General features: G+C 43.4%; 1 protein-coding gene and 1 non-coding gene across 2 annotated transcripts in view; both read right to left on the reverse strand.

The window, feature by feature from the left end:
* Adgra3 (adhesion G protein-coupled receptor A3) overlaps positions 1-22204 on the reverse strand; it is a 101580-nt gene that overhangs the window by 61746 nt on the left and 17630 nt on the right. The window contains exon 2 of the mRNA XM_057772703.1: positions 7384-7455. Within this exon, the coding sequence (XP_057628686.1) occupies positions 7384-7455 (72 nt within the window). The remainder of the gene's footprint in view (positions 1-7383; positions 7456-22204) is intronic.
* LOC130876644 (small Cajal body-specific RNA 4) lies at positions 94-221 on the reverse strand. The gene has a single exon (XR_009057303.1). It is a non-coding gene; the product is annotated as a small Cajal body-specific RNA 4 (non-coding RNA).

The raw sequence follows: 22204 nt of genomic DNA on the forward strand, positions 1-22204 counted from the left end.
CATCTGTAATGAGATCTAGCGCCCTCTTCTGGCGTGCGGGCATACATGGAGGCAGAATGTTGTATACATAATAAATAAATCTTAAAAAAAAAAAAATATTAGGTAGTACTGTCAGTCCTGTGGTTTTCTCCAGTAAGGACTGTTCTCTCTACCCCTTTGTCTAGGAGGAGTGTATCAGCAAAGTCTTGTTTCATCAGACTCAGCCTTCTCGGTCATCCAGAAAATTTCAGGATGTGTAGAACGAAGTCAGATTTTTTTGTTTATTTGTTTTGTTTTGTTTTTTGAGACACGGTTTCTCTGTAGCTTTAGAGCTTATCCTGGAACTAGCTCTTGTAGATCCGGCTGGCATCGAACTCACAGAGATCTGCCTGCCTCTGCCTCCCAAGTGCTGGGATTAAAGGCGTGTGCCACCACCGCCCAGCAGCCCTCCCTCTTCCAAAGGTAGCATTTTAACCACTAAGTCAGTGTTCCAGGACCACACACACATTATGTCTGCAATTTCTTCCTTACTTTGGTTATTAAGCACATCGGTAGTTGGGCTTATCACAAACATCATTAAATCAAATGTTTTCAAAATAGTATTTTTAAAATACGTACTCTGAAATTCGTGTGACTTGCTTTGTTTTCCCTCCCTGGGATTCTATACTGAAGTTCTCCATAAACTGAGGTTATAAATAAACACATTATAATAGCCCAGAGCAAAGACAGAAGAAGCCTGTATCTCCTGTCATCTTAATCTCCTTCTCAAGCAGACGAATATCTCCGTGCCAGTTACTGGACGATAGGAGGGAAGCAGTGAGTTCCACAGCCATGTCTCCCTACCCATGAGAAGGTCAGGCCTCTGAAGATGGATAATCCAAGTATGAACTAGACCTCTGTAGAAAGGCCAGTACTTTCGATAATTTCCTAGTATCATGTTCCTTCCAGTAAGAAGCCCACCCAGATGCCCTAAGTAAGCCTGTGTGTCAGGACCAACACATAGCCTTGTCCACTGAGTGTCCTCTGGTCATCTGTCAGCAAGACAGAGGGCAACAAACAGAAAGTCTTCCCCCCAAGTCCATCTCAATGATAACAACCTTGCCCCTACAGAGCTATTCTTGAATCTCCTGTGCCTCCTGTTTTCACACATGGCTTGGCCACATGCACACTGATGACCAAACAACAGAGATGTGCTAGATGAATGTTCACCAAGTCAGAATGACAGGTTATTGATTCCAGAGTCCCTTCCAGTTCACTCGGGATGTGAAAGGCCATCCTGAAAATGGATCCTGAAATTTGACAATACCCACTCCTACAACATGGAGTTACCCTGCACCGTGCATATCTAAGAACTATAGTTCTACCAAGGACAGTTGAACCCATGGTCAGGAAGTCTCTAAGACTCAGACACAGTCATCTGGTAGCCTTCTCAAACCCACTTCAGCTCAGAAATCACCAGAATCCCTTTTCTACTTATGTTCAAGAAAAGACTCCAGAGAATAAGTCTCACCAGTTGATCAGTGTCCTGGGTTTTTGTCCGTCCCATCTGACCATCTGAGAGGCACACTCCACAGCACTGCTCTCCTAGCTAATGAAAACTGCTGAGCAGTCTGACTCACACATGCTTTTCTTCTTCTCTTCTGAAAGCTTATTCTAATTGCCAACGCAGCCAAAATGCAATACAGGGGCTGCATTCTGGAAAGATTTCCTGAGAAAATTCTCTCTCTCTCTCTCTCTCTCTCTCTCTCTCTCTCTCTCTCTCTCTCTCCCTCTCTCCCTCTCTCCCTCTCTTTCTCTCTCCCCCCCGTCCCTCCCTCTCCCTCTCTCCCCCCTCCCTCCCTCTCCCTCTTTCCCTCCTCTCTCTCTCTCTCTCTCTCTCTCTCTCTCTCTCTCTTTCTCTCTCTCTCCCCCCCGTCCCTCCCTCCCTCTCCCTCTCCCCCCCCCCCGCCACACACACACACATTAAATCTGATAGGCTGGTCTCTGCTCACCATGGCAGAAGTCATTCATTCAGGTACTGTGAGCTAGTAGCTAGGGGCAGGACTTCCTCCTTCTCTGCTTCATATCTACCATGATATGAGATGCTTTCTCATACCCATCCAATGCTCATGTGGACTGAAAGGGGGCAAAAGGGATCCTTGCTCCTCATAAAGCCTCACACACAAAGATGAAGAAAATTTGGTCAAGTTCTTGATGTCAGGATTTAAGCACACCCTTCATGAAGCAGGAATTCATAAAAAGGAACTAAGTAAATTTACATGTAAAGCAATTGAAAAATTGATAACCAAACACACCATGAAGCTGGTTATCATTAAATCAGAGTGCTGGAGGGAAGATTCTTTCAGCCTCCCTGCATGTTTGAAAATGAAGTTGAAAAATAAATTATTGTATACGACAATAATGTTTCAAATCACTCAGGTCCTGTGCAACCCCTGTGGCATTATGTGACATAGACTTTTAAACACAGTTTGCACTGTATATTGAGCAGACTTTTCAAACAGTGTATCTATCTCCTCAGCTATTCTCCATTGCAGGTGATCTTCCTGAGCAGAGTCTTGATCGTGTCTCTCTGTTAAAACCTCCAAAAGTTCCCATTACTCAAGAGGGAGGAAAACATGCAAATTCTTTAAAGAGCCCTGATCCCTGAGACGTGGCCCTTGCCCATCTTTCCTATGACCCCTTCCTTCACGCTCCTGCATTCAAGCCTTCCCATCTTCATGTACTGTGGTCACATTTTGCAACATGTCTAGAAAGGACCATTTTCACATTAGACATGTAAGTCAGTGACAAGAAGCTTCTCTGGCACACTACAGGCACTGGTTTCTATCCCTAACATCAAGTCCCGTAGGACCAGGGACTTGTAAGACAGACAGACAGACCATGGTCTACTATGGCCTCGGGAAATGGGATAATCTACAGAGAGTAGGTTGGTGGACAGATAAATGGAATAAACAATAACCAAAGCTAAGAGACAAAATTACATGAGCAACCCTTAACTTTACAGATACTTCAGGCAACTATGGGAGTCAGAAAATCAGCCAGCCATCAAGCCAGACAAGGTGAAGAACATGGCATCTCACACAACATGAACACTTGTTGGAAACAACAGTGTCATGATGTCCATCAGTGACATCCATGTGATAACTTCTAATGTATACATGGTGTACTGCCATATTCCAATGGTAATGTAGGGCAGCAAACTGTTAATCATTATTAAATTGCTGAATATGGGCAAACTGCTGATTTGAGAGGGAACATGGTCCTTTTCATGCTTCAGAAGTATGCAGGCTTGGGCTGGAGAGATGGCTCAGAGGTTAAGAGCATTGCCTGCTCTTCCAAAGGTCCTGAGTTCAATTCCCAGCAAACACATGGTGGCTCACAACCATCTGTAATGGGGTCTAGTGCCCTCTTCTGGCCTGCAGGCATATACACAGACAGAATATTGTATACATAATAAATAAATAAATATTAAAAAAAGAAGTATGCAGGCTTTCATAATAAAATTCCCTTTGTCCCAACTTTCTTAAATGCATCAGATCTTAACAGGAGGCACATACATCAGAAGCCTCGCCTTTCCAGGTCCTGCCTCCCACTCTCGCACTGCACACCTCAAGGAAGGAGAGTTTCAGAGTAAACAACTCTGATTTCTACTTATTTTGAATAAACAAAACAAACAAAATCTCTGCAAATAGAAATATACAACAGCAGCCCTACTTTTATAAAGCATAAGTTTTTCTTCTCAGAGTCTAAGCAGCTTCTACACGAGGAACCAAGCAGCTCATAAATCTGTGGTCAGTGATAAACTGTGTGTGTTTCTACAAAATACCTCGCATGAGTAACTGAGTACTATAATATGATTTAAAGATACATTTTTTCTTAAACAATAAAAATTCTTGACATATTATATAATATTTAATAATAGCCATATTAATCAGACACTGCCAAAAGATATTTATAGTCAGACCCTCTCATTTAGTATTTCTCTCCCGAACAATACAAAGTGTGTCTAGTACACAGTACACAGTAGTCCAACTTCAGGATGCAGGGCTAAACCACACACACACACACACACACACACACACCAAAAAAAAAAAAATACCTAAAAAGAAGCCTTTTTTAAGTGCCTAGTCTCATGAGGGAATGTCCTCCCTCAGGCTTATGTGTGTGGACACTTGGTCTCCAGCTAGTGGCACTGTTTTGAGAGGCTGCAAAACCCCTCTACAGGTTGGGGCATAGCTGGCTGAGATGTGTCATTCACAACTGGATTTTCAGGGTTACAGCCAGTCTGCTTCAGATGGAACTTCCTGTCAGCCATCACTATGTGACTGATCACGGACAAGCTCAGCTCACGCAGCCTCCAGCAGCTGTCCCTGCCTCTCAGCCTGTCCTAGCTACCATGATGTCCCTGCCTCAGCGAACGGTACCTCTGGGACTGTAAGCCAAAAGAAATCTCTCGACTCTCTCCTCGGCGGCAACAGAAGAATCAGTGCAGTGGCCTGAATGAGAAATGTCTTCCACAGGCATCTGAGCACTCAGTCCTCAGTTGGTGGTACTGTGTGTGTGTGTGTGTGTGTGTGTGTGTGTGTAGGGGGAGTTAGGTAGTGTGGCTTTGCTGAACTGCTGAAGAACTATGACATCAGAGTGCTTTGAGAGCAAAGAGCCCCACCAACTTCCAGGCTGTCCTCTCTGCTCCATGCTTAAGGTTGCAGATGTGAGCTGTCAGCTTCCCGTTCCAGGGGCTACGCTGTCCTCTGGCCGCCAAGCTTCTCAGTCACAGCCGACTCTTATCCATACGAAACCAGCGACCTAAAGAAACTCCTCTCTAGGCTGCCTTGATCATGGTGTTTTACCATGGCAACCAAAGGGCGAAAGCACCGACGTCTTTAGGAATGAATACATAAAATAAGGAATGAGGTACCTTTAAATGCAAGCAGCCCAAGCCTCACCTCAGCTGGGTATGGCAATGCACACCTGTCATCCCAGCACTCAGAAGGCAGGGGGCTCTTGGCCAAGTTCAAGGCCAGGACTACAAACTAAGTCCCCATCTCTAATGTAGTAATAATAATAAAACTATCATCGCACATTAAAGGAAATGGAGAAGCCGAGCAGATGTGGCTAGCTCCATATACCTCTCAGAGCCACCATCCCCCACAGGGAAATGCATGTTCCTCATTCATGACATGGTATCCCCGGTGCCCAAATTCCTCTGGGCACAACTACAAGAAAGAGAACCAAGGAACAAGCACTGTATTCTTGTATCTCCTTAGAAGCCAAGAGCTCTTTCTCCAAGGCACCTATTCAGTTAGGGGCTAGAGAGACTCTGGCGTCAGCTGAAACCAGATGGCAAGTTATTCTAGTGGTCCCAAAGTAACACACGACATTGATTTAAGAATTGGGAATGAATCACACTGATCAGTAGGAAACTTAAGAGTTTCCCTAGAGTCTGGCTTGTGTATACATGTATTTTTTTTGTCTCACAAAAGCATGGTGGTATTTTGGGATTCAGGTATAAATAGGCCCCTGGTTAAAACATTTAACTCATCTTAATACCCACAATGGCAACTCAATTTGTTTCAACTATATATAGAGATTTATTATCACAAAAGGCAGAAAATACAGTCAAAGACAAAGGAAATTAAAATGATGTGGACGAAAAGCATACGTCACAGTGCAACACAGAGTACTAGCCATGGTGACTACATTGTTTATGGTGCACATGAACAATCACATGAAGCCAGGCAGAGTGTTTCTCTATACGACAGACACCACCAAAAAACCGCAAGGGCCTGTATCCCTTCCGTTAACCACACGAATTTCTCCAATTATCAGCTCAGCAAATACTAAATGCCTCGCATTGTGCTGCATGCTGGGATATCTGCCAACAACACTGTTTTCCAAGGAAGAAGGGTCAATGGGAAGATGTTGCCTTCTCCATTCTAATACTGACTGCTGTGGATTCAGCGCTGTCTCCCCACCGCTGAGAGTTACTCCTCACCCGCTCTCTGACGCCCTGGTCCTAGCAAGCGCAGGTTCCTTCGTTCCTCCTGACAGTAAGGAAATTCCTTCCCTCAAACCCCAGGCACATCTCCACTCAGTCAAACTTATCCAAACACCCATTGCTGAAACAACCACAGAATGTGTACGAAGGACGAGTTGGCACAGTCAGGTCTGGAATTGAGGATACAGCCAGCATCCGCAAGACTCATGGATTGTGAGGACTATGCCAGGAATACGTCAACAGAAACAGTAGAAGAATGTAAGCACTATAAGTCCTGAAGGGCCAAGAAAGATTTTATGGGTGTGTGTGTGTGTATGTGTGTGTGGTGTGTCCCTGCATATTCACATGCTTGTACACGTATGCATAAAGTATGCATATACTTATGTATATGGAATGCTGCATATAATGGATATTGATAATTATATACACATAACCGAACTTAAAAATGTAGTAAAATGAAAAGAACAAAGCCATGAACAAAAGGACACAGAACTCTAGATGGTATATGCTGAAGCAACCTTAGCAACCTAAGCAATCAAAAGCCATGGAGTTTGACTGTGGAAGCCACTGGATGAATGGGGAAGGGAAAACTGGGAAGAGAAGGTCAGAATATCAGGAAGAGCCAAAAGAATTGAGAAAATAAGGCTAGGCTTTAACTTCCCATAAAAAACTGTGCATGCACGGTGTGGCTCCCTTATGTACTTTTAAGTTTTATTGTAAATGAGTGTGTACCAGGTCAGTTTTAAACAGGATCCTTTAACACCGTTCAGAACACAAGCAAACAGCATATCTATTTCCCCAAATCTACCAAAATGAGTGCCTGTGCTACATCAGCTCAAGAGAAAACTTCTAAGAACACATGACCATGTTCCACGATACTGACGGAAACACCAGTTTACTTAGGCAATCCCCCTTGATACGCTTGTACTCTGTTTTACGTCTAAGACACACGTCGTATTAGGAGGCATCATTTGAAAACATCACCCCTGTTCAGCTGGCAAGTGGTCAGCAGACTGTGGTCCATGGCTTGTCTAGTAAACAGCTTTATTGGAAGAGATCTGCATGAGCTCCTTCATTACCCCCGTGCTGTCGTGTACAACACATCAGTAAGTACTGACTCATTGCTGTCTAGATTGCTTTACCACTTCACGGGCACAGTGCAGACACTGTGATCCAACGGAGAGCCCACAGAGGCTAACTGGAATTACTGTCTGGCTATTCCCAGAAAGCGTACTGACCTCGGACTATGTGATTGCTTCTCTTTGAAATGTCACTTCCTGAAGTTCAACATAATAAAATGTTGGGAATTTTTTTTTTAAAAAAATTGTTGGGAGTTCCTTCGGCAGGCTTACAATGAAAATACATTAATTACATAAAATAAGAAACGACCATGAGAGAATACTCACAATCTTTCGAGGAGACTTAACCCAGAAAACGAACCATTCTTCAGCTCGGATATCTTGTTGTTGCTCAGAATCCTAAAAATGACAAGAAAAAAATAAATAAATATGTGACTTGTCTAAGCACACACCATCAGTATCAAAGGAACTGAGCTCATTTTGATTAGATGTAATAGAAGAAATTCTCAGACATCGTTAACCAGAATTTCTTTTTTTTTTCTTTTTCTTTTTCTTTTTTTTTTTTTTTTTTTTGGTTTTTCGAGACAAGGTTTCTCTGTGGTTTTGGAGCCTGTCCTGGAACTAGCTCTTGTAGACCAGGCTGGTCTCGAACTCACAGAGATCCGCCTGCCTCTGCCTCCCAAGTGCTGGGATTAAAGGCGTGCGCCACCACTGCCCTAACCAGAATTTCTTAGGCAGTACGGAACAAGGTAGGTTCTCTCCCAAAGAGCTTCCAGGTCTTGTCCCATCTTATGTCAATCTTGTCACACTTCGGTGAAAATGAAAAGGGGAACAAAACTGAACAGACAATAACGACAGAATCAATATAGGGTAGAGTTGGTCAACTTAGGAACTTAAATACCTGTTACAACTAGAAACGTAATAGAAAACATGACATGAGATCCCAAAATTACCTATCTTACAAAGAAATATATTAGAAAACCCATGCTGAACATGCTAGATCTCACCTGTAGTGTGAAGTATGCAGATATACTATCTATGTGTGTGAATGCCTGCTTTGCCTGAGCGCTCACTGTCCCAGTAGCTGCGCCATCATGGCTAACCTTACATGCCACGAGATTGTTCACCAAAGGACAAAATAAAAACAAAAAACCTGCTTTCAAAGAGCCACAGATGGGCGGCGTCCCTGATAGAACTCCCCATAAAAAGAGACTGTACGTATTTTATGCTCCTTCCTTTAGTAGTCTAGAATTTTCTACAGTGTTCAGCACCTGAACGCTGGTTTCCAGAAACAAACTGAAGACGCTACAGTATCTGGTTCAAGAGGGTGATCAAGATGAGAAGAAAATGAGAAATTTGAGTCAAGAACTCAGCACACTGGAGGCAGTGTGGCAGTGCATGCCTTTAATCCCAGCACTTGGGAAGCAGAGCCAGATGGATCTCTGTGAGTTTGAGGCCAGCCTGGTCTACAAGAGTTAGTTCCAGGACAGCTTAGGGCTGTTACACAGAGAAAACCAATCTCGGGGTGGGGCGGGGGAGGAAGAAGAAGAACAACAACAACTAGGTAAACTGCCAGATGACGTTAGCAATCAGCAATCAGATCTTGAAGATTTATTTTCACTTTTATGCATAATTGTGTCAGTGTGTACACACTGCATACGTGCAAGTGCCCTGGGAGGCCAGGAGGCGGCGATCACGGAGCTAGAGTTCACAGGCAGTGTAAACCCCCGAAACTGCTGCTGGGAACCGAACTCAGGTCCTCTGCATGAGCACTCTTAACTGGGGAGCCACATTTCAGCTCCATCAGCCAGATTTTGAACCCAAGCAATGTCTTCTCTGCCCATATTCCTCAACATGCAACAAAGTTGGCCGAAGCCACACAAGTGTCATTGAGGGCAGAAAACTGCATCTCACATGGTGTTGCCTCTCAGGAACAGCATTTGCAACAGGCAGAAGAGTCATTATGTGTAGACGTGAAGACTAATGGGGTACTCTGGAAAGCAAGACTGCAAGTATGCATCTCTGTATATTATAAATTAATTGATAAAGCAAGTAAAAAAAATAGCCAGCTGTTATCTAACCTTCTTTGGATATGTCAGATTTGTAAAAGGAAGAAGAAAAAGACAGGGAGAGAAGGAGGGCGGGAAAGAGAAAGGGAGAGATCCCAGCCCTGGGACAAATACAGCAGACAGAGCAGCTACTGTGACACGCTTAAGAGCACCAGGTCAAGCCTGCCCCACTCAGGCCACAGCTCTAGCACTTTCTAGTTACCTTGGTCTCCTGCAAGAGTTTCCTAACTCCAAAGCATAAGGACAGGCTCACAACACTACCAGGGAATTTTAAAAGGCATGGCACACCCAGTGAGCAGCCATTAAGATACAGGATTCATTTGCCCGAATCTGAAGTATAGGCACCCTTCTCAGTTCACTTTGTACCTTGCGATCAAAGTATCCCATTAGGTAGCCTTCTGTCCGACTCCAAGGCATCACTGAAGCAAAGACAAAGTCCAAATATTAGGACTGGAAAAAATGAGGTGCAAAACATTCTAACTAAAATACAATAGTGTTTTCTTCAGTGAAAATGATAAAGTTCTTAAAAAGAAAGGTAGTTGACTCAGGCAAGGAAAACCTGACTCACACATATGGCCCCAAAGTCCCTGTGCCAACAGGCTTCTCCAACAACCAGGTAGTTCAGAGCAAGAACCCCAATCCTTATCACTGGACATCCAGAGTCTCAGCCCACAGTCACCAAATATAGCATAGAGTACAAGACCAAGTGCATCCTGACACCATAATCTCAATGTGATGCATATAACGAACAAATATGCTCAAGGCTACCAAAGGGCCACGAGCAGGGGACAAATACAACTCAACAAAGCAGTTTAGACATGCAGTAAAGCTGCCACCTGAGGGCAAGGAAATGATCACATCAATTAAGAGCAAACAACAAACTTAATACCACAGACAGAAAAAAATCTAGATGTAGCCAAAAACAAGAAAAATAGCAAAGACCCAGAAGGCATGCATGGGCACATGGTTAGTTATCTCAGTGACAAGGCTGTCATTCTCTTCTCTTTGACTATTTATACTCAATAGTAAAAATTCTGAAATATCTACAGGGAGACTCTTACTTTCATGGTTTCTCACTCTCCCTCCTGGTGGTAAACATATGAAAGAATCTTAAGTATTTTTTGCTGTAAACTGAGTTAATTTTGAGTATATGTACAGTCTCAGAAGTAAAAGCTAAAAGAAATGCTGAGTGCTTTGAGATTCAGAGTCCTGTTTATTTGTTTGTTTGTTTAGCTAAAGCAATGCTCATACAGTGACTGACATTGTGACCTTAACATGCACCAAAAGAAGTAGAGAGAACAATCAGGTTCGGAGCCCAGGCATTAACAGAAACTCTACCAAGATGACTGGGGCTGTGCCAGCCACTTCACTCTCTAATAGCCTTCGATATCCTTAACACTAAAAAAGCGGATATTGAGTCAAAATGATTACCGAAATCCCTCCTGCTTCTTTTACTTTCCATACTGATTTATGTTCTAATAGGCAAAGCTGCTTAGTTTGACCGTGGCTAAGAATATGTAAGCAATAACCCCAAAATAAGGGGGAAAATACACACTCCACCCAGCTCTAGATGCCATTTCTGAGTGAAGAAAGATACCGAGATATGGAAGAAACTTGCCCAGAACTGGTGGCCACTGACTGGCTCTGCCTGTGATGTGGAATAGCTTCAGCAATGGGACTGTCATTTCCTCAGTCATAAAGGCTTTACCGCAATAAATGATAGGTTTTATTGAGGAAAGTAAAAAGGAAGACATTTCATCACACTTAAAAAGTTATAACTGTAACCTTAAAATATAGTTTACAACCTTGAGTTAATATATTCCGTCTACACATTACTGGATGTGTTTAAGGATTTTGTGCAGGAAAACAGGATCGGAAAGAATAAATCTACTCTGCAGACAGCTTTTATACTCAATTTTGAAATGGGGGGCTGTGGAACCAGCAGGTGCTTAGTATCATATATCACGATGAACCTAAAACCCATTCATAATCAATATTTTTCGCTGACACCTTTGAAATTTCAAACTCGGCCAGAGTTATAGAGCTTCTATAGACCCGTTCCTGTTCTACATTAATGATGGAAACAAGACACAATCTACAGACAATGAGCAGAATGTTGTTCAGCATCCACCTCTTCAGTTCAGAAACTAGATGGAGGAGTCTGATAGCCACTGCCGTTGCGCACAAGGCCAAGTTAGCGCCCTATATCATCTACACTCAGGTATAAAAGAAGAACCAGACAGACTTTAAATCAAAAGCAGAAGGAATGAGAGGGATTAGATGTCCTCAGATGATTGCTACTATTAGACATAAAATGGATCAGACCCTGAATGGGAACTGCTCCCTGAAAGGCAAGAGTAGTCACAATATAATTTCCTTTGCCAAAGGAACTTGCAAACACACTTCCAGAGCACTATTGACCTCAGGAACATAGTGTGGGATCCTGGCTGCTAGCGGGGAAATCCAGGTTAGCAATCCAATGGGGTTAGGGAAGGGCACTGAATGGGGATCGTCATGCTTAATTTTAATTGTCAACTTGACCCAACCCAGAATCACATGAGAAGAGCATCTCAGCGAGGTTGGTCTGTGGGCATGTCTGTAGGCGGTTTGTCTTAAGTTGACCGATGTGGGAAGACCCTGCCCACTGAGCATGCTGATCTGGATGAGAGTGGATGAATCAAACTGAGCACAAGCGGGCATGCAGGCACTTTTCTTGTTCTTCTCTAGCTACTTGAAGTTCCTACCTTGACTTTGCTGTGACAATAGAACTCTAACCGGGAAGTATGCGTTGCAGCAAGACCCTTCTTCCTCTAAATTGCATTGTGTCAGAGTGTTTCATCCCAGCACCTGAAATGAAGCTAGGACAGATAGAATGGGATGGCAGATGGGTTTACCTGTTATCTGGAAAGGGACCTCTTAGGACCAAAGTGAAGATATATTTGTGCAGATGTAATTAAGGACCTAGAAATAAGACCATTCAGAATAACAGCAGGCCCAAATCCAGTGAGAGGTGTCATAAGACCAGAAAAATGCAGACAGGGCCACAGGAAGATGAAATCAGAGTGCAAATCAGAGAATCCATAACAGAAAAATGAGCAAAGACTGAACAGACAACTCGGTACATGTAAAAATGAGAGCAAACACATAACATATAAAAAAGGATCATTTATGAGGTGGTTGAGAAAAAAATGATTGCTCATGTGAGGCCAGGAGGTCAAGGACAAATGTCTCCTTAAAAGGACCCATGTCTCCTTAAAACAAAAAAAAAAAAGAAGAAGAAGAAAACAACAAAAGTTCATTACTTTATTGGCGAATGTGCATCCTCAATCAGAAGAAAATATAGACTTAATCAAGATACTATAAAGCACTTATTACCATGGGAAAATATAACCTATTATGGAGGAAACAATCGCTCACATTTTTACAATGCATCAACCGAACCACTGTGGCAGGGAAACGTACCAATGAAAACACTTTGATTGCTTCTTAGAAAACCCATCCTACACAGATGCATGCACTTAGGTAAAATATATGACATGCTACATGTCACATAACTATATGAATATGGCAAAATTATTGTAAAAGCTAATGGCTAAATATTACTATGTTATGTAATATTACCAATAATGGGCTCTTTTTTTACCTGCCTACCAAATTAGTATTGACAATCAAGTACTACAGATTCTAGGAAATAAAACTCCCTCGAGAGTCACACAGATCAAGGCACAGGAGCTCGGGATGTAGGTTACTTGACAGAATGCTTGCCTGTCACTCACAAAGTTCTAGGTTCAAGAACTGACACCACATAAACTAGATAGGGTGGGACAAGCCTGCAATCCAAGGGCTTGGGAGGAACAGTCAAGAGGAACACACGTGCAAAGTCACCTAATGCAAAGCGTTTGGAGGCGGGGGGGAGGGGGGGTAAGGCATATATTCACACAGTAAGCTTCCATGCATTGACAAGTCTAATTTACTCTTGTAATACAAGGTATAGTACAAATTGATACTCATCAAGTTTATTATGTAGAATAACGTATGCCCTTCCTACAACCTTTCCCATAGTGTAATGAAAGGAAAGCAGGCTTAGAGCCTGGTGAGTCATTCGTCTCTTTTGGCATACACCCAAAACCTTTATGGCCAACTGCCCTCAGCTAAAGTCAGGAATGAAACTCCTTAGAAATGAATGGCAGAGCTTTGGGGTTTTTTGTTGTTGTTGTTGCTGCTGCTACTGTTTTGGTTTGTTTGTTTGCTTGTTTGTTTTTCTGCTGAGGAAACCGTAAGCCTAACATTGCTCAACACTCTGTCTAGTCCAGAGCCCATTATACCCAGCTGAGCCCTTTGTTCACCATGGGTCCACTGGATTAGATGAATCCATCCATTCACTTCTGCAGAAAGGTGTTCCAGGTTACAGTATGTTTTGGTTTGCCATTACTCCGCTCACTGAACATACAACTCGTAAAGTGCAGCCACGGTAAGATCTATACGATGCGTGTATTTTTTCTTGTTTGACCATTACTGGTAAATCTCACAGAGAGAAAGACAAACCACACTGGAGAACATCTACCCCTCAAGTGGATTTCCTCATCATTCCTGAAAACCTCAGGACAAAGATCGTACCAAAGCCTCCAAAACGGTAATAAAAATCTGTGTGACTAGTTAGGCAGTAGGCGGTTCGTTCACACTGGCGATCCTACCCACCAGCTGAGATCAGATGCTAATGCCATCATCAGTACAGAACGTGTCATCTGCGGCCACTGCGGTGCTGCGTGTCCCCTCTCACTAAGTCATCCAGCAGGGTAGCTGTTGGCAGAAAGGGCCCAGCTGCAGGCCTGGAGAGAATCTTTCTCCTTTTCAGTTTTCTGAAGGTGCTCATTCTGTAAGCAGAGCCCAGTCCGTGGGCTGAGAACCGTAGCATAGAATTCCAGCCATCTGCCCAGCACACAATGTCCCCTGGGCAGTCCCCACACTGACAACTTGTGCTGGGCCAGTCAAAACCAGCTCATAGCTGTAGGGAAAGTAAAGGTGTCGCCTACCCTGTGTCCTTCTTGCCTCTGCTTTCAGATATGCTCAACTTGGACCCTCACCACCTCCTGTTTTCCTTCATTTTTCTTTTTCAGTCATTTTTCCCCAGTAAATCATCTTGTACTTCAACCTCCATCCTGGCCTGCGGTTCCCAGAAGGCTCACATGGCAAGGTGCTCACAACAGCTGTTCCATAATAAATGAAATGAAAATATAGCTAGGTTTAAGTTTCTCTGTTCACGGATCCTTCCCTGAGGACCACAAGACACGGAGTAGGTAATTTACTGGCCTCTAGTGGTACAGAGAAGTATAAATCTAGACCCCTCTCCTTCCTCTGGGAAGCTCTGGGGAGTTTTCTGAAAATCTACCCGATAATGTGTGGTTGTCTTCTTCTACTCCTCCAGTATGCTACGATGCCTGTCCATGCTGGTGCCCTCCTAACATTAGCAGACAGAAACCTCCAGCTGCTAGGGAAGGAAGACGCCATGAGTTTATCAGGAAGTGCTGTCGTGGGCCCACGTACAATCTGGGGTTGAATTTTAAGTCTAGATCTTCAATTATGGTTTTATGTTCATACATCAAGGTCCCATTACGAAGCAGCACTGAAGTTAGAAGCTGTACAACAGAAGACAGGACAGTCGGTGTGCGTGAGAACGAACGACACCACTCTCAGAATTTTGCAAGTTAGACAGGCTGGGTGAATCCATTCCTATGCCACGAAAAACTACAAAGCCACGGCTCTCGTAAGCCGTCGTCTAATCGTGCTATAAAAGAAATACTGACGTTTCTAGAAACTAGATTCGATTGAGGGTGTGGGAGGAATGAGGAACAGTAAGGTTGATAAACTAAACAAACGTTTAAAAACACTTCAGAGCCATCCAAATTGTATTTCATATTTTCATGACTGAAGATACTCTTACAAACTCGTTTTTAGCTGGGCATGGTGGTGCACACCTTTAATTCACCACTCCGAAGGCAGAGGCAAGTGAATCTCTGTGAGTTTAGGGCCAGCCTGGTCTACAAAGTAAGTTCCAGGAAAATTAAGGCTGTTACACAGAAAAACCCTACCTCGAAGAAACAAACAAACAAACAAACAAACAAAACCTCATGATTGAAATCCCTGTTACATGTACAGTGGAATAAACAGATTTTCTTCTGACTTCCACAAGTGCATCATGGATCACAAGTATACACCACTGTATACACACAGACACTGACACTCAAAAAGCAAACTAAAATGCAATTTTTGAATCCTCAGAATTAATGACACAGGCAGTGTATGCCACAATAATTAAAGTAACAGGCATTCATTTAAAACAAAAGAACGAGAAAGCACTGATTAAAAAAAGGGTAATATGTAAGAGAAAAGCCAGGTAATATTGGATTAAAACTTTTAAGCGACTTCTACCCAAACCCTGTGCTCCTGAACCTCGTTCTAAGCTATTTCTAAACCACAGCTGGGAAGGCGTATGTTAAAATGATCTATGCAAACCCTGGATGGTTGTGACTTGGGACCCTGGATGAGAGGGATGGGGGTTGGCAGAGGTGTTAAAGACGTGGTACCATTGTGGTGTGGAGAGAGAAACCTCCATATTTAGAGAAGCCAGCTCTTGAGAGAAATAAATAATCTCTCCAGGCCCCAGGGCATTTGCGATTCTGTCTCAGCCTTAGCTGATACTCACTCCTTAGCCCCGCCCTCCAGTTCTTACTCCGGCTTCACAACTTCCATCTTAATCCTTCCGCTTTGAATTTGCAAATAAATCCTCTGCTCAATTTTCCAGACCACTAATTTTCCACATCCTGACTGCTTCTCTTCTGCCCTTCAGCGCATCCACTGACCCCTGAACAGGCTCCTTCACGTCTCAATCCCACGACTAACTACTCACAACTCCCTTCTCATCCTTTCCCACGAACTATTCTTGCCCTATGGAGCTGCTATTCTTTTGGATCTGAAATACAAACCAGAATTCTCCCGTGTTAACATTTCATCAATGCTTACAAAAGACTGGTTCGTTGCTGGCTCACAGTGTTGATTTTTTTCTCAAATGTCTAATGACCCTGTTCCGCCCAAATCTGTGGGTTCCCATGAAAGCCAACAAAGGAGACCGAGTCCCATATGTAAAATCAAAGAGCCTTTATTTTAATCAAGTTTGCAAACTCGGTCTCTCTGCCAAGTCCAACGTATTAGAATATCCGGAGAGCCCCGAGTTCAATTAGAATTGAGTTTTTATAGTAGTAAAGGTGTGTGTGTGGGGGGAGTCTCTGAGGTTCAGGACCCCTGATTGGCTGACATTTGTCTAGGGGTGTCCTGGTGAAATGCTGGCAGGTGTTTCTATTTACAGTGCTTGAAATGCCAGGAATTTTCTTTTAATGGTCTGTTCTTGGGTGGGGGTCCGGTAATCTGGGCCTGCCAGGTCAGCCTAAACTATTGAGACTCCATTTAAATTTGTCGAAATTTATCGATGGCCAGAGTCCCAAGTAATAATGGTTGGAGGAAGTAAAGAACTTCCTTTCTGCCTAGACTTAGATTATCACGGCTGGCTCTCACAACCCTTTCTGTTGTTCGCTGGACTGATCAATACTGAGGGGCAGCAGAAGGGTTTCATTAGCATATATGAAAATAAGGGTAGACGGAGACAGCAAAGCTCCCCGTATGCCAAGTTTGAGAAGTCTAGTAATTTTGGGGGCGGAGACACAAGATCTGTGGGGCTCAACGACTTCCTGCTGCAGTCTCCCATTCTGTTCAGGCTTGGCAAATCACCAGACAGTCAGAGACCAAGCAAAATGGTCCTGTAGCTGAGGCAAACTCAGATCACCATCTCCTCCTCCAGGCTCAGCGGTTCAGCTGAACAGAGCATCTGTTTCAAGGTCATTAGTTCCTGGCTGGGCACTCACATTACCCATTTCTGCTGCCACTCCCTATAGCTGCAGTTCTTGGGACTCTTCCAGGATGCTGTTGAGAAAATTCATTTTTCTAGTGAGTCGGCACGTTCTCTCATGGGTGGCAAGTCCCCTGCTCTGGCGTCTTCCCTTCAATCTCATCTATCTGCCATATTTACTCCAGAGTCCCCAGCGCTCCAGGGCCGCAGGAGCACCTCTCCCAGTTTTCAGCCCTGTTTGAGTTTCTGCTATCATTTTCAACAGGATTTTGGACAGGACAGAAGTGAGAGGGAACAAAAAGGAAATTTCAAACATCCTTTTTCTTAACAGAATTATTACTTTAATCAAAAGATTGCCGTGTAGACCAAAGTTAAGGTCCAGAAATTCTATGGAAACAATATGAAACAATATGGTGTCCCTGAATATAAGAATTCACTCACTCTGTACCATGGGCATGGTGCTGGGGGCTACCCCATCACCAAAACGGATCACATGACCAGCTGAGGAGACCAATGTGACACTGTTTTCTGACTGTGCACTAACAAATATGTTGTTTAGGGTCCTGCTTACAGTCCCAGCCTTGACCCTAACAGTTACTGAGCAGGTAACACCACGACAGAAGGCAAACTCTGGCACATAACCTACCTGGTTTGAACTTTAATACCAAGATCTGGCTTCATCGTTCTGCACAAGGTTCTTAACTTCGGCTACTGAAAATCTCATCTATAAACTATTCTAGGTACTGAGGAAAGAAACTGAAAATTGTTAGCGAACATATAAGTAAACACGTGACATGGCACTTAAAGCAGGCCATTAGTACTACTTCATAAGATTCGAGCACATCACAACATCCAGGCAACAGCCAGCCTAGCAGGAGGAGTTTCCATTCTGCAGTGCCCACTGATAACTGCCTACCATGCTGCCTTCCATGAGGTCTGCTACACCTGCTCAGTCACACCAGCCTTGGCCAGCTGTTACACTGTCGAGGCTCATCTTTCCCAGTTTTAGGGTAGTCTTGTACAGGCAATAGGCGGTGGTACCCTGTAACAACTAAGGATTGTGGGGTGTACACATAGGCAATATTACCACTGACAAGATAGCCAGAGACAGAACAAAAGTGCAACTCAGCAGCCTGCCAATGAACTCTCTGACCAAGCATGCTCAGAAACCTCTACCAACCCAAACAGAAGACACCCTAATTTCTTAAGCTGGTCATCTCAGATTTACTTATCCATGATGTGGAATTTCCCTCTGTATGCTGTGAATACTATTGGTTAATAAAGAAACTGTCTTGGGCCTGCGCAGGGAATAGAGGTAGGTGGGGGAAACTAAACTGAATGCTGGGAGAAAGGAGGCAGAGGCAGAGAGAAGCCAGGTAGCCCTGCAGGAGATAGACTCTGGAACATTTCTCAGTAAGCCACAGCCACATGGCGATACACAGATTAATAGCAATGGGTTAAATTAATATATAAAAGTTAGCCAATAAGAAGCTAGACCTAATGGGCCAAGCAGTGATTTAATTAATACAGCTTCTGTGTGATTATTTTGGTTCTGGGTGGCCGGGACAAAAAAGCAGCCCCCTCACTACATATCTAAGAAATGTATTTTACAGAGCAGCCTGTAGAACTTAGCTACGTTCTCAAAGCCGTACACAACACTCAACTTCAATCTGCTCAAAGTGAACAATTACATAAAATGAGACAGCAAGTCAAAGACAGCATGGAACACATGATTACAGAGTCTGAAGATTAAAAGGTGCCTCTAATAACCATACGAACATAACCAACATCACCTGGGTACACAGTAAACCCTGACTCTCCAAATGGCTCATTAAATAACCTTTCAAGTTCCCAGGCATTTTTCTCTGAGATCCAACACTTAAAATAATACATTAAGGTCTGATTCTTCCTCATTTGCTTTCAATGCTTTATTTAACAATTTCATAAATAAAAGGTAAAAAAACATATTTTTCAGCCTTAGCAATAAACACTGTGAGTGTTTTATAAGTGAGTTTACATAGAGTTACACAAATTTTAGTTGATTAAGAAAATCTAAAAGGTTTTTAACGCCATACTAGACATCTTTCAACAACGTCTAAAAATGAAAAACTGTTTATTAAACAACACTCCATCATGTCTTACAAACACATTAGCTCCTTGAGCAAAGGACACCCATTCTTCAAGATGTCGGCACATCAGAGAGAATGCTAGAAACATGATATTTATGAATACAATAAAAGCACGTTTATTTGGCATTTTAATCAAACAGAAAGCTTTCCACTGGGGCTACAATGAGGTTCTTAAGAACTCAGAGCTTTGTTTTTTCAGCTGAAAATTTTGATGATATATTGATTACTCATTAGCTCAGATTATATCTTAGCAACTACTCTGGGCTGGGTGACACCAAGGAGAGAAAAGCAGACCTCAAGGACTAATAAATAAACACACACACACATACACACAGTCCAGGTATTAAGCACTATGAGAAGCTGGTCCAACACGAATACAGACTTTCAAAGATGACTGAAAATAAGTTTATTAGAACACACTTCTGAACTATATACCCTAGGTCACGCCCTCTCCCATTCCAGAAGGTAGGAAGTTCCGGGAGAGCCCGAAGAGCAAGATCCTTGTAGCCCAGCAAAGGTTGCCACCAACAGTTCCCAGCTCTGCGGGTCAGAAGTGCAGGCAGGGAGTGGTTGGGTCCTGTATCAGGTAGAACCGCCACAGGAGGACAGGGCAGCAAAGGCATAGAAGATTCAGGGCTCACACAAGGGTGAGGAAAAGGGGCGGCCACTGAAGTGGCACAGGTAGCTGTACTCACAGGGTTCAGCTGCAATGTTCAGGAGAAGGGGAACTTAGAAGGCCACAGAAGACAAGTGTGCTTTCCTAGTGCCCACATTCCCAGGACAACATACACAAGAGCCACACTTAGCCTTACACTTCCTGTTGCCTGGAGAGCTGGTGGGACCCACAAGAGCCATCCTGAAACTCTACAGCGGGGTTCACCAAACCGGCACAAGTGCCAAGTCCTTTAAAATTTAACAAAGACGCAAGAGATGGAAAATAAATTTTACAGAATTTTTTTTTAATTTCACAAGTTTTGAGTGACAAGCTCAAAACATAGAAACAACAGAGGGAGATTTTCTTTATAGAACTCCCCACAGATGCTCTCCTCAACCAAACTCTAGTCAGGTGACTCAGGACCCTCCTCTTCAGAAGGCCTCAACCTTTGGCTCTGTGGCATGGAGTCCCGTTTAACAATGATTTCGTTAAGTTAGACCCCCTCCCCCTTCTCTTGCTATCTGATGGAATTTCTCATTTCCCTGACGTCCCTCCTGACAGCAGATCACCTGGAAGAATCCTGTTAGGTCAGTTTTGCAACAGTCTCTCCCTTCATGTCTCCACTTAGTAATTTTCCGTCCAATGACCCTCTGCCCCAACCTCCTTGGCAAGCCATCCCCATTCGCCAGTATTATATTAGGAGTGCAGCCCAGGGTCTTGGCCCAGCTACCATCCATCAAAACGGTCACGAGTAGAGTCTCTGCTCTCATTTTAACAAAGGTCATAAACACTTTTCTCTTTAACTCACTAGTGAACGAAAAGAAGAATGCCGTTTCCTTTTTTGAAGGAGAGAAGATAAAATTTCCCCAGCTGAAGTTCTGATCATCAAATCCATTTCAAATGTAAAACCCCCTTATGCACTCCCAGGCTGTACAACAGGAAGAACAAGAATGTGTTGGCCCTCGCTCTTGAGAATGTATAGCTCGCAGGAAACAAAAGCTGTCAAGAAGCCTCACACACAAATTCCCTCCAAGGCTCGTCCCACACTGCGGCTTTATAGCAGTAACCAAGCAAAAGGCATTGGTGTGTGGGGAGCAAACACAGGGACATAAAATTAGCTTCCTGTGAAGAGGCCTATCAGAAGGAAAAAGCCATATGCATCCAGCCTTTGTCCTCTCGTTTTCTTTAGCCTCGTTCTATTAAGAGGGAGGAGAGGGAGGGAAAGATGGAGAGTAAAAGTCAGGAGAAAGGGGGGAGGTGAGGGATGGATGAACGAGTGGGAATGAGTATCGGATAGAAGCAGGTTTTCAACCACAGACCCAGAGCCAGGCATATGCCCCTAAACACAGTTGAACTTTTAGGGAAGAGGATGCTAAATGATATCTAGTGGAGGATTAAAGCTTAGCCCAAAACAGCCTCAGTACCTACTGAACCCACCTTGACCTGAAAAGAAACTCTAACTAAAGAGTACACATACCACTGACCAAGCAACTTAGCATTTGGCCAATCAGAGCAGATTAACTTCCTATCAGTGAGAAGGCTGAAAGTTGCAGTACCTAAGACAAATGCCAAAACAAGCCAGTCAGGCTGTTTCTGTGGTCGATTCCTCCCACTGGCTACAGAGATAACCTGTACACATGCTGGGGGGAGGGGGGGTGAAGAGAGTGCCTATACTAAACCATTTTCAGCTCCTGTGCTGACCTACAGTTCTAGAAACTTCCCTACAGAAGCAACCTTATAGAAGCAAACTTTAAGCTAACTCATCTCAAGGGCTTTTTGGTTTGTTACAAAACATAGTTTAATACAATAGTTTTTAAACATGACTGAAACCCACAGCTCCCTCAGAGAACTCAATATACATGCACATCGATTTTTCCTCATTCAGGTACTTGGTGATGAAGATTTATTGAGTGTCGACTACATGCTTGAGAGCATTAGAGATGCTGGGGGAAAGAAATCAAAATAAAATTCCAGTCTTCACGAAGTTTATATACTAGTGGGCAGGGGTACACAACCAAATCAGCAAAATAGTAATGTCCTGGCTGGTGAAAAAAAAAAGAAGAAGAAGAAAAAGGAAAAAGAAAAGAAAAAATCTACAGGGAAAATACGATATAAAAAACACCACAGATATTAAGCTCTAGCTAAGATGAAGAGACCATCTTGAATGATAAGTGACAATTCTCACTGAAGAGTGGTTTGTTTTTAAGTAATTTTTATTACAGTAGCAGTGGCTGTGTACATGAAGAATAGGGAAAGGAGACCACAGTTCTTACGTACAGACAGCTGGGTTCACGCCTTCACAAAGGCCTGACACTGTCTACCACATACACAGGCGGGCGTGGGCTCCGTAGACGCAGATCCCATCGCAGCTACCTGGGATGCCAGAGATTTCTGC

Source organism: Chionomys nivalis, chromosome 6, assembly GCF_950005125.1.
Source record: "Chionomys nivalis chromosome 6, mChiNiv1.1, whole genome shotgun sequence".
NCBI lineage: Eukaryota > Metazoa > Chordata > Mammalia > Rodentia > Cricetidae > Chionomys > Chionomys nivalis.